The sequence below is a fragment of the Lithobates pipiens genome, unplaced genomic scaffold, assembly GCF_037356315.1.
Source record: "Lithobates pipiens isolate NorthernLeopardFrog02 unplaced genomic scaffold, aLitPip1_a1.2 Scaffold_18, whole genome shotgun sequence".
NCBI lineage: Eukaryota > Metazoa > Chordata > Amphibia > Anura > Ranidae > Lithobates > Lithobates pipiens.
Window position 1 is genome coordinate 4,791,699 of NW_027507758.1, and position 21,426 is coordinate 4,813,124.

Consider the following 21,426-nt stretch of genomic DNA (forward strand, 5'->3'; position numbering starts at 1 on the left):
AATTCTGGAAGACAGTTGTTGACTTAAGCCTCGTTATACACGGCTGGATATTCCGCCATGAATTGATGTGATGATGGGGCTGTTGGCGGAAAATCCGGCCGTGTGTACGCTCCATCGGGCAATTGTTGTCGGATTTTCCACGGACAAATCTTGGATGGCAGGCCTATAAATTTCCCACGGACAAATGTCTGTTCTTGGATTTTTTCCCGAGTGCGTGTACACAAGTCCGTCGGACAAAAGTCCAAAGTACAATCACGTGCGCTCGGAAGCGAGAATGAGCCGGAAGCGGTCGGTCTGGTAAACTCGCGTTCGTAATGGAGAATTGACATTCGTGACGCGGCAAACTATGAAATCTGGAAAATGCAGCGCACAATTCTCTTCTTCTATAATGGGATAATAATGAAGCTGCTTTGCTGGTGATACTGATGGAGTTCTGCCAAACGTACTTTAAAAGGCTTTTATTTTCTGTTGATATCAAGAATATTATTATTATGCTTGTTTTTTTTTTTGGTTTTTTTTTGGGCAAGTTCCCACAACACCATTATTATCCTGGAGTTTTTAGGATCAAAGATACAACTATGTTGGTGTCCCTTGTTAATGTTACATTGTATTTATTACATTGTATTTATTACATTGTATTTTTTTAAATGTAACTGCCGACTCCCAAAATGTCATTTGAAGTAAAACACACAGCCAAGTATTATTCTAGACTATGTTTTTATTGTGCATTAAAAAAAAAGAAAAGAAATAAAATTAGACACTTAGAACTTAACCAAAAAGTGCATTCTATGCATCCAAAAATATACAAAATCAAATCATTATTATTCAACCAAAAAATAAAATAAAAGCCTCATGCATGTGTCCTGCTTCTTAATATAGGGGGCCACCAATGGCAAGAGTTGGTGAAAGCAGGGGTCCGTCATCCGGAGATAATTCCGAAAATCATCCGGATTATTCTCCTGGAGCTCCCGCAGCAAAGGCATATGACAGAATTGGTCATGATTAATAAAGCAACCAATTTTTGGTCCAAGAAATCCTCCTCCTCCTCCTCCTGTTCCTGGACTGGACTTAGGTCAAAGCAATAACTCCAAGGCCAATAATAAATAAGACGTTATCTCCTCCGATTCCGCAACATGGCTGGTTGACGAACGGCCTGTTCAGAAACAAACTGAAAAGCGCGAAATGCAAAGCGCAAATCAACACTCACCAGACTTCTACTAACACGAAATTAGCAGAAGGAGCCCAAAGGGTGGCGCCTGACAATTGAACTTCCTCTTTATCGGCTCGTAACATGTCACTACGTTCGTGTTTGTTGGCCGTCAATTCCTCGCTCTTTTGTATGCAAGACAAGTTCACGGTGCGCGCCCTTCGGGCTAAAGTTTGATGCTTTGTCTGCGGAAAATCCGATCGTGTGACTACGAGGCTTTAGCCTCCAAAATCTTTGATACACCTATACAGCTCACTCCTGCTACAGCCCTAATAAACCCGATGGGATCGCGCAGAATGAATTTTGCCTTCTTTTACGGCTCTTAACCGCCGCAAAACAAACCATTTCTAAGGCATGGAAAGCAAAATATTTAATTCTAGCTGAAACCGTACACAGAACTAATAAAGCTCTTATTCGTGCTAAAATGGAACCAGAGGGCAATAGGAGATAATGGGGCCCCCGGGCAATAGGAGATTATGGGGCCCCCGGGCAATAGGAGATTATGGGCCCCACAGGCAATAGGAGATTATGGGGCTCCCGGGCAATAGGAGATTATGGGGCCCCCAGGCAATAGGAGATTATGGGGCCCCCGGGTAATAGGAGATTATGGGGACCCCAGGCAATAGGAGATTATGGGGCTCCCAGGCAATAGGAGATTATGGGGCTCCCAGGCAATAGGAGATTATGGGGCCCCCAGGCAATAGGAGATTATGGGGCCCCCGGGTAATAGGAGATTATGGGGACCCCAGGCAATAGGAGATTATGGGGCCCCCAGGCAATAGGAGATTATGGGGCCCCCGGGTAATAGGAGATTATGGGGACCCTGGGTAATAGGAGATTATGGGGCCCCCAGGCAATAGGAGATTATGGGGCCTCCCGGGTAATAGGAGATTATGGGGCTCCCAGGCAATAGGAGATTATGGGGCCCCCAGGCAATAGGAGATTATGGGGCTCCCGGGCAATAGGAGATTATGGGGCTCCCGGGCAATAGGAGATTATGGGGCCCCCGGGCAATAGGAGATTATGGGGCCCCCGGGCAATAGGAGATTATGGGGCCCCCAGGCAATAGGAGATTATGGGGCCCCCAGGCAATAGGAGATTATGGGGCCCCCGGGTAATAGGAGATTATGGGGACCCTGGGTAATAGGAGATTATGGGGCTCCCAGGCAAAAGGAGATTATGGGGCTCCCAGGCAATAGGAGATTATGGGGCCCCCAGGCAATAGGAGATTAAGGGGCCCCCAGGCAATAGGTGATTATGGGGCCCCTGGGTAATAGGAGATTATGGGGCCCCTGGGTAATAGGAGATTATGGGGCTCCCAGGCAATAGGAGATTATGGGGCCCCCAGGCAATAGATTATGGGGCCACACAGTATACACACACAGACACAATATACACACACAGAATACATATACACACACTGAAAAGGTACTGGAGAGGCGGAGCAGCTATAATCTTGGGATTTTTTTTTAAAACACAGATTTTTACATACTGTCCCTGGTTTTATTGAGGCTGGCAACCCTGATGGGGCCCCTGATTGGCATGGGGCCCTCAGGCAGTGCCCAAGTGCCCGAAATGGTCAGTCCGCCCCTGAATGGAAGCAATCAAAAGAGACGGAAGCGGTCCATTTGAGGAACTCCGGCTTCCTTGGGTTAAGCATTGTTTACCTCCAGACTTTGATGATACGCTATTATTGTCTTGGTAATTTTACTCCACTTGCCTTGACTATACTTTCTATTCATTTGGGATCGTATCTCCACTTGTAACCCCCCCTTCCCCCCCTGCCCTCACCCCCCCCCCCCCTCTATTTCTACGCTCTTCTCTCTATCTGTTCCTATTTTTTGTTTTTCTTTTCATATTGTGTGGTCCTTATACATAGTTACATAGTGACAGTTAGTCAGGTTGAAAAAAGACACAAGTCCATCCAGTTCAACCACAAAAAAAATAAAAGAAATAATAATAATAATAATATCATACAATCCCATATACATAATTCTATACCCACAGTTGATCCAGAGGAAGGCAAAAAACCCCAGCAGAGCCATGATCATAAACATATTATCTCTTCTGTTTTTAATACATTCCTATTAGATTCATCTCCTTATTACTGCTCTTGCAAAATGAACCAATCGATACTTTTTTCCTTCTGATAGAATTTTCAAATGCTTTCGATGTAAATTTTTTTTTTGAAAAACACAAACAGGGACAAGGGATCTAGCCCTTAGGGACTTTCAAGGTGCTGATATATCGTAATAGGAACAATACCAAAGATAAATAGTATAAAAATAACACAGATTTTTATTACAAAAAAATGATACAAAACAATATAAAGATAAAAACACTTAATCACATCATTTGATTAAAGGTTTTGATACAGTTTATGGAGCTTGTAGAATATACCACTCAACATGTTTCGCTCCGAAAATGAGCTTCCTCAGGAGTAGTTGGTATATCTAGTAGATAAACTGTAAATGAAATAAATACACATATAAATCAAAATTGAATACATACATGAATATAGTTCTTGAACTGGTGTCCCGCGATCGGGTCACAGAGCTGAAGAACGAGGAGAGGTCTGTGTAAACAAACCTCTCCCCGTGCTTCCCTGTGTGGCTGTCACCGATCTTCTGTTCCCTTTTATAGGGAAAGACGATCAGTGACGTCACATGCCAGGCCACGCCCCCTACAATCAAAAAACACATAACGTCATACATAACCCCTACACTGCCCCCTAGTGGTTAACTCCTTCACTGCCAGTGTCATTTACACAGGAATCACTGCATTTAAATAGCACTGATTGCTGTATAAATGACAATGGTCCCAAAAATGTGTCAAAAATGTCCGATGTGTCCGCCATAACGTCGCAGTCACAATAAAAATCGCTGATCGCCGCCATTACTAGTAAAAAAAAAATATTAATAAAAATGCTATAAAACTATCCCCTATTTTGTAAACGCTATAACTTTTGCGCAAACCAATCAATAATCGCTAATTGCGATTTTTTTTTTTTTACCAAAAATATGTAGAAGAATACGTATCGGCCTAAACTGAGGAAAAAAAATTGGTTTTTTTATATATTTTTGGGGGATATTTATTATAGCAAAAAGTAAAAAATATTGAATTTTTTTCAAAATTGTCGCCCTATTTTTGTTTATAGTGCAAAAAATAAAAAACCGCAGAGGTGATCAAATACCACCAAAAGAAATCTCTATTTGTGGGGAAAAAAAGGACACCAATTTTGTTTGGGAGCCACGTCGCACGACCGTGCAATTGACAGTTAAAGCGATCGCAAAAAGGAGCTTGGTCCTTTGGCTGCAAATTGGTCCGGGGCTTAAGTGGTTAAGGAGCGGAAGGCTTTACCCCCCCCCCCCCTTAACGACCAGGCCATTTTTTGCTATAAGGCCCTGCGTCGCTTTAACTGACAATTGCACGGTCGTGCGACGCAGTACCGAAACAATATTGACGTCTTTTTTTTTTTTCCCCACAAATAGAGATTTCTTTTGGTGGTATTTGATCACCTCAGCGGTTCATTTTTTTTGTGCTATAAACAAAAAAATAGCAACAATTAAAAAAAAAAAAAAAAACAATATATTTTACTTTTTGCTATAATAAATATCCCCTCCAAAAAAATGTAAAAAAAAATAAAAAATAAAAATGTATTCATCAGTTTAGGCCAATTTCTACATATTTTTGGTAAACAAAAATCACAATAAGCGTATATTGATTGATTTGCGCAAAAGTTATAGCGTGTACAAAATAGGGGATAGATTTATAGCATTTTTATTATTATTATTTTTTTACAAGTAATGGTGCTGATCAGCAATTTTTAGCGGGACTGCGACATTGCGGCAAACAGATCGGACACTATTGACTTTTTTTTGGGGGACCATTGACATTTATGCAGGGATCAGAGCTAAAAATGCACTGATTACTGTATAAATGTCACTGGCAGGGAAGGGGTTAACACTAGGGGGCGATCAAGGGGTTAAGTGTTCCCTAGCGAGGTGTTTCTAATTGTGGGGGGGGGGGAGGGGACTGACAGGGAAAAGAGCGAGATCACTGTTCCTGATTACCAGGAACAGCAGATCTCTCTCTACTTCCCTGACAGAACGAGAATCTGTCTGTTGACACTGAGTGATCACGGGTCGCTGGCGGACATCGAGGCTGCCGACCACGCACATCGGCTCCAATATCACGCGGGAGCTATACCCCTTAAAGAGAGCGCCGTACAGCTGCGGCGATTCGCGCAGGGGAGCCAACCTGCCATCATATAATGACGGTGGCTGGTCGGAAAGTAGTTACAAAATTAATAAACAAATTTGACGAGAGAAAGATTAACTACTTCAATACCGGGGGGCACATATACACCTTCCTGCCCAGACCAATTTTGAGCTTTCAGCGCTGTCGCACTTTGAATGACAATTGCGCGGTCATGCTACACTGTACCCAAATGAAATTTTTATCATTTTTTCCCCACAAATGGAGCTTTCTTTTGGTGGTATTTGATCACTTCTACGGTTTTTATTTTTTGCTAAACAAATAAAAAAAGGCCAAAAATTTGGAAAAAAAATATGTTTTTTTTTTGTTTCAGTTTCAAAACTTTGAAATAAGTAAGTTTTCTCCTTCACTGATGGGCACTGATGGGCCTGCACTGACGGGCACTGATAAGGCGGCACTGATGGGCACTGATGAGGTGGCTCCAATGAAGTGGCACTGATGAGGTGGCATTGATGGGCACTGATATGTGGCACTTATAGGTGGCACAAATTGGCACTGATAGCTGGCACGGATTGGCATGGATAGGCGGCATGAATGGACATGGATAGGCGGCACGATGAGCAGCCGATCGGCTCTCCCCTACTCGCGTCTGACAGACGGGAGCGAGGAAAAGCCGATCACCGGCTCTTCCTTTTTACACTGTGATCAGCCGTGATTGGACACGGCTGATCACGTGGTAAAGAGTCTCCATCGGAGACTCTTTACCGAGATCGTAGTTGCGGGGTGTCAGACTGACACCCAGCAACAACGATCGCCACGATGCGCACCCTATGACGTCCGGTCAGCATTTTGAAACCACTTTGCAGCCGTCATTTGCCTATAGGGCGGGTGGCAAGTGGTTAAGCACTACGCTGACCTCCAGAAAGACCTGATACATGTGGCAGTCTTTCCCCTTGTTAGTCCCTGACCATGCTGATGTACTCAACACCGTCCTCCTTGCTCCCGCTGGCTCTTAGCAAAAGATTCCTTTCAAACTGCAATACTGTCAGGATTCCCCCCCCCCCCAAGCCAGCTCCAGCCTGAGGTACACCAGAGCCCCCCCCCCCCCCAGCAGGGGTCCCCATCAAGGGCCATCAACACTCCATCTCCATCTTCCCCCCGACTCCTCAGCCAGCAGAACTCATCCATATTTTATGGGCTGGCTCAGCCACCATGCCAGGCCCGCTGCCTGGGGATTGCAGATCAACCCTCCTGGCCTCCGCCCTCCATCTTCTAGAAGTTTCTCCAGAGTCCCAGAACCAGGGGGAGGCACCAAAACCTGCATTTACTGTGTGAGTCGTCCAGCCCTGACCTAAAGTAAACCCATGGCCCAATTAAGACCCACAAGTCAAGCATCAGTCAAAACCAGGGCTTTTTTTCAGCGGGAACATGGGGGAACGCAGTTCCAGCACCTCCAGCAATGAATGAATGTAATGGAAAGGAGTGCTGGGGTGTGCTGGAAGGTCTATTGATGCTGGCTGCTTGGGGAATCTATTGTCGCTAGTAAGGATCTATTATTGCATGGGGGTCTATTCTCGCTGGGTATGTCTATAGTTGCTGGTGGGGGGGGGGTCAATTGTTGCTGGAAGGGATCTACTGTTGAGGGAGAGGTCTATTGATGTTGGATGCTGGGAGATCTGTTGTTGGTGCTGGGGTGTTTTTTTGTTTGGTGTGGGGGAGCATTGTTGTTGGGGGGGGGGGCAGTCTATTGTTGTGTATGTGATCTATTGTTGCTGGGGGGGTCTATTGTTTTGGGGGGGGGTCTATTGTTGCTCACAGCAGGGATTCTATTTTACTGTCTTGTTATCATTAGCAAATCGCTTAGTAGTACAAAATGATACTTGGTTCTGTATTCTCTAAAAGGGGTGTTACTGGGAGGTATGTAGAAGGTGGAACCAGGGGACATTGCTCAGAGGTGGGTAGGGGGCAGCAGGGCCGGGACAAGGGGTGGGCAGGAGGGGGTGGCTACCCCTGGCGCAATGGTTTATTGCAGGGGTAGGGGGCACCCTAACCATAAGGGAAAGGGGGGTGCAGTTTGGCATCTTTGCCCTGGGCGCTGGATGACCTTGTCCCGGCACTGGTGGGGGGGGGGGCAGAAACGACGGTTGGCTCACAAGGCAGGAGTTTCTGCACCTATTCTCTGAGAAAAAAAAAGCCCTGGTCAAAACATACATTTTCCTGCACTCACGCTAGTAGCACACTAGAGGGCGCTACATTTCATAAATGGTCTCCTTGTTTTGTATTTCATAATGTACTGTTTTTCAATTCTGTTCATCTCCACCAGCTTCCTTAGGCACTTCCTGTCTACTTATACTCAAGTCAGCAACTGCTGCCCATTATTGATCTCAACCGCCTTTCTGATGCTAATAACTGGGGGGGGGGGGCATGTCTGTGCAAGGTGTGTAGGCAGTGACCGTAGTTGATTGGGCCATAGTAGCAGGCAGGGGCGTAACTATAGGGGGTGCAGCAGTTGCGACCACAACCGGGCCCTGTGATGCAGGGGGCCCATGCAGCCCCCTCTACATATGTCCGGCAGCAGCATAGGCAGCTAGGGGTACCAGTGCACCATGCACACGGGTGGCTGGAGGTGGAGGGTGACTAGCAGAGCTCCATGCTTGACTATCGCACTGGCTGCTCTTTAGTTGTGCATTCCCCGCATGACCTGTGTCCTCGGCCGGCTCCTCAGAGTACCCCTCTCCTGCTCCATGCTTTGCCGCTCAGTCCGATGTCTGTTCTCCCCAGCCAGAGTCCCGCCCCCCCCTGAGTCCGGCCCACACTGCACTGCATACTTCTCCCGGGTAAACAAACTTTAAGCACACAGATGCAGTGCAGCCCTATGAGAGCCCCCCGGAGGACACTGCAGGCTTGTCTGCCAGCCCCCCTCCTCCCCCGTCATACACAGATGATGAAAGGTCTTTCTGGGAGATATGCTGATCGCCCGTCCAGCACACTGGATGGAGCCCAGGCCAACATGGATGAGTGCGCGGCCTACAGCTTGGTCATGGTGAGTGAGAGGACCCCATCCCCCCCACACCATTACATACCCCCTCCATTTCCCCCTGGGGACAGGGACCCCTTCTCACGTGGGGACAGGGACCCCCATCTCCCCTGGGGACAGGGACCCCTTCTCACGTGGGGACAGGGACCCCCATCTCCCCTGGGGACAGGGACCCCTTCTCACGTGGGGACAGGGACCCCTTCTCACCTGGGGGCAGTAACTTCATCTGCCCTGGAGAAAAGGACCTCATCTCTTCTGGGGACGGGGACCCCATCCTGCCTAGGGACAGTCCCCCAATGGGGCACTTAAAAAAAAAAAATAATAATAATAAAAAAAAAAATAATGATGCCAGTGGTGGAACTACAGGGCTCACAAAGGTCATACCTGTGACCACGCCTTGGAGTTCCACCGCCGGACTCGGAGGGAAGGGCCCTGGCTGGGGTTCAGGGGGGCCCTTCATGGTTTCTTGCATCGGGGCCCTGAAGGTTCTAGTTACGCCACTGGTAGCAGGACTGCGGCAGACTGAACGGGGGTCGGGCTAATATAGGAGCTCTTGTGGGCCAGGACTAGACTTAGTGCTTGAGCGGGGACATCATGGACCAAGCTGGTTGGCCAAGGGGAGAAAAAACTATAAATGCAGCCCTGTAATAACAATGCTCCATTGGGCGATATGCCTAGCTTGCCCCAATTCCGGGCTGTAGAAAACCTCTGTTGATAGGATGGCTGAAGCTGTTGATCAGACACAATCAGCACCAGTAAATGAAGCGGTCAATGATGGGCAGTGTGTGGTCAGACGACTACCGATGACTCTGAATTGACACGTCAGCCTTTCTCATCTCTATCACAGGGAGACTGCGTTCAGTTCACGTGGCAGTTGTCTGACACCGCGCCAGAGGGAAAAATCAATGAGGCCGTCTCTCTGCACTTCACTCCCCGTCTCACAAGTGTAATCGATCCATAAGTGAAGATTAGTGGACTGAGCCGCACTAGAGGGACGGTGTGCCCCCCGCAAACCCTGCAAGAAGAGAACGAGGAGACCTTCAAGGCTTGCACCTAATGGACTACAAATCCCAGCATCCCACCACTGAAAACTGCATTGCAATAAATCATATCTATCTATCTTTCCCTCTGTGTGCAGTTGCTGGCCTCCAGCCAATCACAGAGGGGGCATTGTTTTTAAAGGCTAGTGTTTGGGTTGCTCTGAGCTTTGAGTAGCCCAATGTTCTGATCTAGCATTTTCCTTTATCTCTGTGATCCTCTGCATTTCCATTGCTCCCAATGTATTCCATCCTTGCTTACAGTCAGGGCCGTCTTTAATATTGATTGGACCCTGGGCAAAAATTTTCTTAGGGCCCCTCCCCCCCCCATGCAGTTTCGCTCTCCACATTCTCTGAGACATACAATAAATAGCAGCTAGACTTAAAATCAGTTTACTGGATCAGATCAGGCAGCGATTGCGATTGTTTGCCAGAGGTTACAGCATATCATTACTGCTTACTGACTGGTTGCTAGAGGTTACAGCACTCCTTAAGGCTCACTGATTAGTTGTTAGAGGTTACAGCACATTTATGCTTGTTGATTGGCTGCTAGAGATTGCTGTACAGAAATACTGCTCACTGGTTGCTATAGGTTACAGCACATCTTCTCCTCACTGCAAGGGGCATGATATACCTAGGAATGCTGCCTTTATGTACATATCAATGCAGTTGGCCTCAGCTATTTACATATGCATGTCACTGCTATTTACATATGAATGACAGTATTTACATGTAAACACAGGTCTGCAGGTGAGTCATCTGTACACAACAATAGGGCAGAGCTGGGCAGCATTAGTAGCAGCACAGGACTAAAACTTCAAGGGACAAGGGAATGTAAACTGGGATAGTTGGCAAGTATGAGGCAGCTGCTTTGGGCCCCACAACAATGACAGGGCCCAGGGCAGCTGCCCCTTTTGCCCTGCCTTAAAGACGGCCCTGCTCACAGTGTATTCTGGCCTTACTCCTTGTGTATTCCAGTCTTGCTTCCAGCATCTTTCAGCCTTGCTCCCAGGGTATTTCTGCCTTACTCCCGGTATATTCCAGCCTTGCTGCAGGTATATTCCAGCCTTGTTGCAGGTATATTCCAGCCTTGCTCCAGGTATATTCCAGCCTTGCTCCAGGTATATTCCAGCCTTGCTCCAGGTATATTCCAGCCTTGCTCCAGGTATATTCCAACCTTGCTCCAGGTATATTCCAGCCTTGCTCCCAGTATATTCCAGCCTTGCTCCACGTATATTCTAGCCTTGCTCCACGTATATTCCAGCCTTGCTCCACGTATATTCCAGCCTTGCTCCTAGTATATTCCAGCCTTGCTCCTAGTATATTCCAGCCTTGCTCCAGGTATATTTCAGCCTTGCTCCAGGTATATTTCAGCCTTGCTCCAGGTATATTTCAGCCTTGCTCCTAGTATATTCCAGCCTTGCTCCTAGTATATTCCAGCCTTGCTCCTAGTATATTCCAGCCTTGCTCCAGGTATATTTCAGCCTTGCTCCAGGTATATTCCAGCCTTGCTCCTAGTATATTCCAGCCTTGCTCCTAGTATATTCCAGCCTTGCTCCAGGTATATTCCAGCCTTGCTCCAGGTATATTCCAGCCTTGCCCCAGTATATTCCAGCCTTGCCCCAGGTATATTCCAGCCTTGCTCTCAGTATATTCCAGCCTTGCTCTCAGTATATTCCAGCCTTGCCCCAGGTATATTCCAGCCTTGCCCCAGGTATATTCCAGCCTTGCTCTCAGTATATTCCAGCCTTGCTCTCAGTATATTCCAGCCTTGCTCTCAGTATATTCCAGCCTTGCTCTCAGTATATTCCAGCCTTGCTCCTGGTATATTCCAGCTTTGCTCCTGGTATATTCCAGCCTTGCTCTCAGTATATTCCAGCCTTGCTCCTGGTATATTCCAGCTTTGCTCCCAGTATATTCCAGCCTTGCTCTCCGTGTGGTCCAGTCTTTTTCCTAGTATGTTCCAGCATTGCTCCAGGTATATTCCAGCCCTGCTCTCGTTGTGTTCCAGTCTTGCTCCCGATGTATTCCAGCCTTGCTTTTGGTATATTCTAGCCTTGCTCCCAGAATATTTCAGCCATGTTTTCAGTGTGTTCCAGCCTTGCTCCAGGTATATTCCAGCCTTGCTCCAGGTATATTCCAGCCTTGCTCCAGGTATATTCCAGCCTTGCTCCCGGTATATTCCAGCCTTGCTTTCGATGTGTTCCAGCCTTGCTCCCGATATATTCTAGCCTTGCTCTTGGTGTGCTCTTGTTCTCGGTATAATCCAGTCTTGCTCCCAGTGTAATCCATCCTTGTTTTCTGTATATCCCAGCCTTACCCCAGTGTGTTCCAGCCTTGCTCCCAGTGTGTTCCAGCCTTGTTCTCGGTATATTCCAACCTTGCGCCCAGTGTTTTCCAGCCTTGCTCGCAGTCTGTTCCAGCCTTGCTACAGGTATATTCCAGCCTTGCTCTTGGTGTGTTCCAGCCTTGCTCTTGGTGAGTTCCAGCCTTGCTCCCGGTATACTCCATCCCTGGTTCCAATATATTCCAGCCTTGCTCCTGGTATATTCCAACCTTGCTCTCAGTGTGGTCCAGTCTTGCTCCCAGTATATTCCAGCCTTGCTCTCCGTGTGGTCCAGTCTTTTTCCTAGTATGTTCCAGCATTGCTCCTGGTATATTCCAGCCTTGCTCCTGGTATATTCCAGCCTTGCTTTCGGTGTGTTCCAGCCTTGCTCTTTGTGTGTTCAAGCCTTTCTCCCAATATATACCAGCCCTGCTCTCAGTGTGTTCCAGTCTTGTTCTTGGTATATTCCAACCTTGCTCCCAGTGTGTTCCAGCCTTGCTATGGGTATATTCCAGCCTTGCTCTCGGTATGTTCCAGTTTTGCTCCCAGTATATTCCAGCCTTGCTCTCGGAGTGTTCCAGCCTTGCTCTCGGAGTGTTCCAGCCTTGCTCTCAGTGTGTTCCAGCCTTGCTCTCAGTGTGTTCCAGCCTTGCTCCCGGTATATTCCAGCCTTGCTTTCGGTGTGTTCCAGCCTTGTTTCCGGTATTTTCTCGCCTTCCTCTTGGTGTATTTCAGCCTTGCTCCAGGTATATTCCAACCTTCCTCTTGGTGTGTTCCAGCCCTGCTTCCAATATATTCCAGCCTTGCTCCTAGTATATACCAGCCTTGCTGCAGGTATATTCCAGCCTTGTTGCAGGTATATTCCAGCCTTGCTCCCAGTATATTCCAGCCTTGCTCCAGGTATATTCCAGCCTTGCTCCAGGTATATTCCAGCCTTGCTCCACGCATATTTCAGCCTTGCTCCAGGTATATTCCAGCCTTGCTCCAGGTATATTTCAGCCTTGCTCCAGGTATATTCCAGCCTTGCTCCAGGTATATTTCAGCCTTGCTCCAGGTATATTCCAGCCTTGCTCCCAGTATATTCCAGCCTTGCTCCAGGTATATTCCAGCCTTGCTCCACGTATATTCCAGCCTTGCTCCTGGTATATTCCAGCCTTGCTTTCGGTGTGTTCCAGCCTTGTTTCCGGTATTTTCTCGCCTTCCTCTTGGTGTATTTCAGCCTTGCTCCAGGTATATTCCAACCTTCCTCTTGGTGTGTTCCAGCCCTGCTTCCAATATATTCCAGCCTTGCTCCTAGTATATACCAGCCTTGCTGCAGGTATATTCCAGCCTTGTTGCAGGTATATTCCAGCCTTGCTCCCAGTATATTCCAGCCTTGCTCCAGGTATATTCCAGCCTTGCTCCAGGTATATTCCAGCCTTGCTCCACGCATATTTCAGCCTTGCTCCAGGTATATTCCAGCCTTGCTCCAGGTATATTTCAGCCTTGCTCCAGGTATATTCCAGCCTTGCTCCAGGTATATTTCAGCCTTGCTCCAGGTATATTCCAGCCTTGCTCCCAGTATATTCCAGCCTTGCTCCAGGTATATTCCAGCCTTGCTCCACGTATATTCCAGTCTTGCTCCTAGTATATTCCAGCCATTCTCCAGGTATATTCCAATCTTGCTCCAGGTATATTCCAGCCTTGCTCCAGGTATATTTCAGCCTTGCTCCAGGTATATTCCAGCCTTGCTCCTAGTATATTCCAGCCTTGCCCCAGTATATTCCAGCCTTGCTCTCAGTATATTCCAGCCTTGCTCCTGGTATATTCCAACCTTGCTCTCAGTGTGGTCCAGTCTTGCTCCCAGTATATTCCAGCCTTGCTCTCCGTGTGGTCCAGTCTTTTTCCTAGTATGTTCCAGCATTGCTCCAGGTATATTCCAGCCCTGCTCTCGTTGTGTACCAGTCTTGCTCCCGATGTATTCCAGCCTTGCTTTTGGTATATTCTAGCCTTGCTCCCAGAATATTTCAGCCATGTTTTCAGTGTGTTCCAGCCTTGCTCCAGGTATATTCCAGCCTTGCTCCAGGTATATTCCAGCCTTGCTCCAGGTATATTCCAGCCTTGCTCCAGGTATATTCCAGCCCTGCTCCAGGTATATTCCAGCCTTGCTTTCGATGTGTTCCAGCCTTGCTCCCGATATATTCTAGCCTTGCTCTTGGTGTGCTCTTGTTCTCGGTATAATCCAGTCTTGCTCCCAGTGTAATCCATCCTTGTTTTCTGTATATCCCAGCCTTACCCCAGTGTGTTCCAGCCTTGCTCCCAGTGTGTTCCAGCCTTGTTCTCGGTATATTCCAACCTTGCGCCCAGTGTTTTCCAGCCTTGCTCGCAGTCTGTTCCAGCCTTGCTACAGGTATATTCCAGCCTTGCTCTTGGTGTGTTCCAGCCTTGCTCTTGGTGAGTTCCAGCCTTGCTCCCGGTATACTCCAGCCCTGCTTCCAATATATTCCAGCCTTGCTCCCGGTATATTCCAGCCTTGCTCTCAGTGTATTCCAGCCTTTCTCCTAGTATATTTCAACCTTGCTTTCAGTTTGTTCAAGCCTTTCTCTCAGTGTGTTCCAGCCCTGCTCCCAGTGTGTTCCAGCCCTGCTCCCAGTGTGTTCCAGCCCTGCTCCCAGTGTGTTCCAGCCCTGCTCCCAGTGTGTTCCAGCCCTGCTCCCAGTGTGTTCCAGCCCTGCTCCCAGTGTATTCCAGCCTTCTTCTCAGTATATTCCAACCTTGCTCCCAGTGTGTTCCAGTCTTTCTCCCAGTGTGTTCCAGCATTGCTATGGCTATATTCCAGCCTTGCTCCTGGTATATTCCAGCCTTGCTCCTGGTATATTCCAGCCTTGCTTTCGGTGTGTTCCAGCCTTGCTCTTGGTGTGTTCCAGCCTTGTTTCCAGTATATTCCAGACTTACTCTCAGTGTGTTCAAGCCTTTCTCCCAATATATACCAGCCTTGCTTTCAGTGTGTTCAAGCCTTTCTCCCAATATATACCAGCCTTGCTTTCAGTGTGTTCAAGCCTTTCTCCCAGTGTGTTCCAGCCCTGCTCCCAGTATGTTCCAGCCCTGCTCTCAGTGTGTTCCAGTCTTGTTCTTGGTATATTCCAACCTTGCTCCCAGTGTGTTCCAGCCTTGCTATGGGTATATTCCAGCCTTGCTCTCGGTATGTTCCAGTTTTGCTCCCAGTATATTCCAGCCTTGCTCTCGGAGTGTTCCAGCCTTGCTCTCAGTGTGCTCCAGCCTTGCTCTCAGTGTGTTCCAGCCTTGCTCCCGGTATATTCCAGCCTTGCTCCTGGTATATTCCAGCCTTGCTTTCGGTGTGTTCCAGCCTTGTTTCCGGTATTTTCTCGCCTTCCTCTTGGTGTATTTCAGCCTTGCTCCAGGTATATTCCAACCTTCCTCTTGGTGTGTTCCAGCCCTGCTTCCAATATATTCCAGCCTTGCTCCTAGTATATACCAGCCTTGCTGCAGGTATATTCCAGCCTTGTTGCAGGTATATTCCAGCCTTGCTCCCAGTATATTCCAGCCTTGCTCCAGGTATATTCCAGCCTTGCTCCAGGTATATTCCAGCCTTGCTCCACGCATATTTCAGCCTTGCTCCAGGTATATTCCAGCCTTGCTCCAGGTATATTTCAGCCTTGCTCCAGGTATATTCCAGCCTTGCTCCAGGTATATTTCAGCCTTGCTCCAGGTATATTCCAGCCTTGCTCCCAGTATATTCCAGCCTTGCTCCAGGTATATTCCAGCCTTGCTCCACGTATATTCCAGTCTTGCTCCTAGTATATTCCAGCCATTCTCCAGGTATATTCCAATCTTGCTCCAGGTATATTCCAGCCTTGCTCCAGGTATATTTCAGCCTTGCTCCAGGTATATTCCAGCCTTGCTCCTAGTATATTCCAGCCTTGCCCCAGTATATTCCAGCCTTGCTCTCAGTATATTCCAGCCTTGCTCCTGGTATATTCCAACCTTGCTCTCAGTGTGGTCCAGTCTTGCTCCCAGTATATTCCAGCCTTGCTCTCCGTGTGGTCCAGTCTTTTTCCTAGTATGTTCCAGCATTGCTCCAGGTATATTCCAGCCCTGCTCTCGTTGTGTACCAGTCTTGCTCCCGATGTATTCCAGCCTTGCTTTTGGTATATTCTAGCCTTGCTCCCAGAATATTTCAGCCATGTTTTCAGTGTGTTCCAGCCTTGCTCCAGGTATATTCCAGCCTTGCTCCAGGTATATTCCAGCCTTGCTCCAGGTATATTCCAGCCTTGCTCCAGGTATATTCCAGCCCTGCTCCAGGTATATTCCAGCCTTGCTTTCGATGTGTTCCAGCCTTGCTCCCGATATATTCTAGCCTTGCTCTTGGTGTGCTCTTGTTCTCGGTATAATCCAGTCTTGCTCCCAGTGTAATCCATCCTTGTTTTCTGTATATCCCAGCCTTACCCCAGTGTGTTCCAGCCTTGCTCCCAGTGTGTTCCAGCCTTGTTCTCGGTATATTCCAACCTTGCGCCCAGTGTTTTCCAGCCTTGCTCGCAGTCTGTTCCAGCCTTGCTACAGGTATATTCCAGCCTTGCTCTTGGTGTGTTCCAGCCTTGCTCTTGGTGAGTTCCAGCCTTGCTCCCGGTATACTCCAGCCCTGCTTCCAATATATTCCAGCCTTGCTCCCGGTATATTCCAGCCTTGCTCTCAGTGTATTCCAGCCTTTCTCCTAGTATATTTCAACCTTGCTTTCAGTTTGTTCAAGCCTTTCTCTCAGTGTGTTCCAGCCCTGCTCCCAGTGTGTTCCAGCCCTGCTCCCAGTGTGTTCCAGCCCTGCTCCCAGTGTGTTCCAGCCCTGCTCCCAGTGTGTTCCAGCCCTGCTCCCAGTGTGTTCCAGCCCTGCTCCCAGTGTATTCCAGCCTTCTTCTCAGTATATTCCAACCTTGCTCCCAGTGTGTTCCAGTCTTTCTCCCAGTGTGTTCCAGCATTGCTATGGCTATATTCCAGCCTTGCTCCTGGTATATTCCAGCCTTGCTCCTGGTATATTCCAGCCTTGCTTTCGGTGTGTTCCAGCCTTGCTCTTGGTGTGTTCCAGCCTTGTTTCCAGTATATTCCAGACTTACTCTCAGTGTGTTCAAGCCTTTCTCCCAATATATACCAGCCTTGCTTTCAGTGTGTTCAAGCCTTTCTCCCAATATATACCAGCCTTGCTTTCAGTGTGTTCAAGCCTTTCTCCCAGTGTGTTCCAGCCCTGCTCCCAGTATGTTCCAGCCCTGCTCTCAGTGTGTTCCAGTCTTGTTCTTGGTATATTCCAACCTTGCTCCCAGTGTGTTCCAGCCTTGCTATGGGTATATTCCAGCCTTGCTCTCGGTATGTTCCAGTTTTGCTCCCAGTATATTCCAGCCTTGCTCTCGGAGTGTTCCAGCCTTGCTCTCGGAGTGTTCCAGCCTTGCTCTCAGTGTGTTCCAGCCTTGCTCTCAGTGTGTTCCAGCCTTGCTCCCGGTATATTCCAGCCTTGCTCCTGGTATATTCCAGCCTTGCTTTCGGTGTGTTCCAGCCTTGTTTCCGGTATTTTCTCGCCTTCCTCTTGGTGTATTTCAGCCTTGCTCCAGGTATATTCCAACCTTCCTCTTGGTGTGTTCCAGCCCTGCTTCCAATATATTCCAGCCTTGCTCCTAGTATATACCAGCCTTGCTGCAGGTATATTCCAGCCTTGTTGCAGGTATATTCCAGCCTTGCTCCCAGTATATTCCAGCCTTGCTCCAGGTATATTCCAGCCTTGCTCCAGGTATATTCCAGCCTTGCTCCACGCATATTTCAGCCTTGCTCCAGGTATATTCCAGCCTTGCTCCAGGTATATTTCAGCCTTGCTCCAGGTATATTCCAGCCTTGCTCCAGGTATATTTCAGCCTTGCTCCAGGTATATTCCAGCCTTGCTCCCAGTATATTCCAGCCTTGCTCCAGGTATATTCCAGCCTTGCTCCACGTATATTCCAGTCTTGCTCCTAGTATATTCCAGCCATTCTCCAGGTATATTCCAATCTTGCTCCAGGTATATTCCAGCCTTGCTCCAGGTATATTTCAGCCTTGCTCCAGGTATATTCCAGCCTTGCTCCTAGTATATTCCAGCCTTGCCCCAGTATATTCCAGCCTTGCTCTCAGTATATTCCAGCCTTGCTCCTGGTATATTCCAACCTTGCTCTCAGTGTGGTCCAGTCTTGCTCCCAGTATATTCCAGCCTTGCTCTCCGTGTGGTCCAGTCTTTTTCCTAGTATGTTCCAGCATTGCTCCAGGTATATTCCAGCCCTGCTCTCGTTGTGTACCAGTCTTGCTCCCGATGTATTCCAGCCTTGCTTTTGGTATATTCTAGCCTTGCTCCCAGAATATTTCAGCCATGTTTTCAGTGTGTTCCAGCCTTGCTCCAGGTATATTCCAGCCTTGCTCCAGGTATATTCCAGCCTTGCTCCAGGTATATTCCAGCCTTGCTCCAGGTATATTCCAGCCCTGCTCCAGGTATATTCCAGCCTTGCTTTCGATGTGTTCCAGCCTTGCTCCCGATATATTCTAGCCTTGCTCTTGGTGTGCTCTTGTTCTCGGTATAATCCAGTCTTGCTCCCAGTGTAATCCATCCTTGTTTTCTGTATATCCCAGCCTTACCCCAGTGTGTTCCAGCCTTGCTCCCAGTGTGTTCCAGCCTTGTTCTCGGTATATTCCAACCTTGCGCCCAGTGTTTTCCAGCCTTGCTCGCAGTCTGTTCCAGCCTTGCTACAGGTATATTCCAGCCTTGCTCTTGGTGTGTTCCAGCCTTGCTCTTGGTGTGTTCCAGCCTTGCTCTTGGTGAGTTCCAGCCTTGCTCCCGGTATACTCCAGCCCTGCTTCCAATATATTCCAGCCTTGCTCCCGGTATATTCCAGCCTTGCTCTCAGTGTATTCCAGCCTTTCTCCTAGTATATTTCAACCTTGCTTTCAGTTTGTTCAAGCCTTTCTCTCAGTGTGTTCCAGCCCTGCTCCCAGTGTGTTCCAGCCCTGCTCCCAGTGTGTTCCAGCCCTGCTCCCAGTGTGTTCCAGCCCTGCTCCCAGTGTGTTCCAGCCCTGCTCCCAGTGTGTTCCAGCCCTGCTCCCAGTGTATTCCAGCCTTCTTCTCAGTATATTCCAACCTTGCTCCCAGTGTGTTCCAGTCTTTCTCCCAGTGTGTTCCAGCATTGCTATGGCTATATTCCAGCCTTGCTCCTGGTATATTCCAGCCTTGCTCCTGGTATATTCCAGCCTTGCTTTCGGTGTGTTCCAGCCTTGCTCTTGGTGTGTTCCAGCCTTGTTTCCAGTATATTCCAGACTTACTCTCAGTGTGTTCAAGCCTTTCTCCCAATATATACCAGCCTTGCTTTCAGTGTGTTCAAGCCTTTCTCCCAATATATACCAGCCTTGCTTTCAGTGTGTTCAAGCCTTTCTCCCAGTGTGTTCCAGCCCTGCTCCCAGTATGTTCCAGCCCTGCTCTCAGTGTGTTCCAGTCTTGTTCTTGGTATATTCCAACCTTGCTCCCAGTGTGTTCCAGCCTTGCTATGGGTATATTCCAGCCTTGCTCTCGGTATGTTCCAGTTTTGCTCCCAGTATATTCCAGCCTTGCTCTCGGAGTGTTCCAGCCTTGCTCTCAGTGTGTTCCAGCCTTGCTCTCAGTGTGTTCCAGCCTTGCTCCCGGTATATTCCAGCCTTGCTCTCGGTGTGTTCCAGCCTTGCTCTCAGTGTGTTCCAGCCTTGCTCTCAGTGTGTTCCAGCCTTGCTCCCGCTATATTCCAGCCTTGCTCCCGGTATATTCCAGCCTTGCTTTCGGTGTGTTCCAGCCTTGTTTCCGGTATTTTCTCGCCTTCCTCTTGGTGTATTTCAGCCTTGCTCCAGGTATATTCCAACCTTCCTCTTGGTGTGTTCCAGCCCTGCTTCCAATATATTCCAGCCTTGTTCCTGTTGTATGCCAGCCTTGCTCTTGGTGTGTTCCAGCCTTGCTTCTGGTATATTCCAGCCTTGCTCTCGGTGTGTTCCAGCCCTGCTTCCAGTATATTCCAGCCTTGCTCCTGGTGTGTTCCAGCCTTGCGCTTGGTGCGTTCCAGCCTTACTCCTGGTATAAATATTCCAGCCCTGCTCCCAGTGTGTTCCAGCCCTGCTCCCAGTATGTTCCAGCCCTGCTCTCAGTGTGTTCCAGTCTTGTTCTTGGTATATTCCAACCTTGCTCCCAGTGTGTTCCAGCCTTGCTATGGGTATATTCCAGCCTTGCTCTCGGTATGTTCCAGTTTTGCTCCCAGTATATTCCAGCCTTGCTCTCGGAGTGTTCCAGCCTTGCTCTCAGTGTGTTCCAGCCTTGCTCTCAGTGTGTTCCAGCCTTGCTCCCGGTATATTCCAGCCTTGCTCCCGGTATATTCCAGCCTTGCTCTCGGTGTGTTCCAGCCTTGCTCTCAGTGTGTTCCAGCCTTGCTCTCAGTGTGTTCCAGCCTTGCTCCCGGTATATTCCAGCCTTGCTCCCGGTATATTCCAGCCTTGCTTTCGGTGTGTTCCAGCCTTGTTTCCGGTATTTTCTCGCCTTCCTCTTGGTGTATTTCAGCCTTGCTCCAGGTATATTCCAACCTTCCTCTTGGTGTGTTCCAGCCCTGCTTCCAATATATTCCAGCCTTGTTCCTGTTGTATGCCAGCCTTGCTCTTGGTATGTTCCAGCCTTGCTTCTGGTATATTCCAGCCTTGCTCTCGGTGTGTTCCAGCCCTGCTTCCAGTATATTCCAGCCTTGCTCCTGGTGTGTTCCAGCCTTGCGCTCGGTGCGTTCCAGCCTTACTCCTGGTATAAATATTGCAGCCCTGCTCCAAGTGTGCTCCAGCCTTGCTCCTGATATATTCCAGCCTTCCTCTTGGTGTATTCCAACCTTGCTCCTTGAATATTCCAGCCTTGCTTTTGGTGTGTTCTAGCCTTGCTCCCGGTATATTCCAGCCTTGCTCCCAGTGTGTTCCAGTCTTACTCCTGGTGTACTCTACCCTTGCTCCAAGTGTGTTCTACAAAAAACCCAACTGGGGTGAAAAGTGCCAGAGGGGCATGGCTTATGGCTGGGACTATGTCAGAAGCCAACTGCTTTGATTAAACTTGATGGAGAGATTTTATGGAAGTGCAGCTTTGTTCTTTGTTCTTGACAGACATACTGAGTGGGCCGAGTGGGCCGAGCTATTAAAGCTGGTGCCCAGTGCAGAGTGGGTCTGCGCTGGGCCACACTCCAGACTTAAAGCTGTGCAGTCTTTTCCTTGTACCTACTGATGTCAGTGTCACTCTCTGTATCATTGCACTATGAGTGCATGGTGTGCTTTGACTCCCTGTCAGGGGGTGGGTACTTGACCCCCTACACTTACTTGATGCTGGCCGTCATTCAACTAGGAAGATGGGGGACATCTAGAGGTTTAAAGAAATTCCTGCAGGACAAATTCTTGAAATTTACAGCTAGAACTTTTTTTTTTAATACTTCTTGGGTCACCACTACCCACCCCCCATTTCCCCCCCAAAAATCTAAATATTTGATTTTAAAGTGCAGGCCAGTGATTCAGACAGTAGTGGCAGCCTACATACATTTCATAACATGTTTCCTTTAAATAA

General features: G+C 48.3%; 1 protein-coding gene across 1 annotated transcript in view; it reads right to left on the reverse strand.

Moving 5' to 3' along the window:
* LOC143990143 (kanadaptin-like) overlaps positions 1–21,202 on the reverse strand; it is a 167,602-nt gene extending 146,400 nt beyond the window's left edge. The window contains exon 1 of the mRNA XM_077490300.1: positions 21,186–21,202. Within this exon, the coding sequence (XP_077346426.1) occupies positions 21,186–21,202 (17 nt within the window). The remainder of the gene's footprint in view (positions 1–21,185) is intronic.
* Positions 21,203–21,426: the final 224 nt, after the last annotated feature.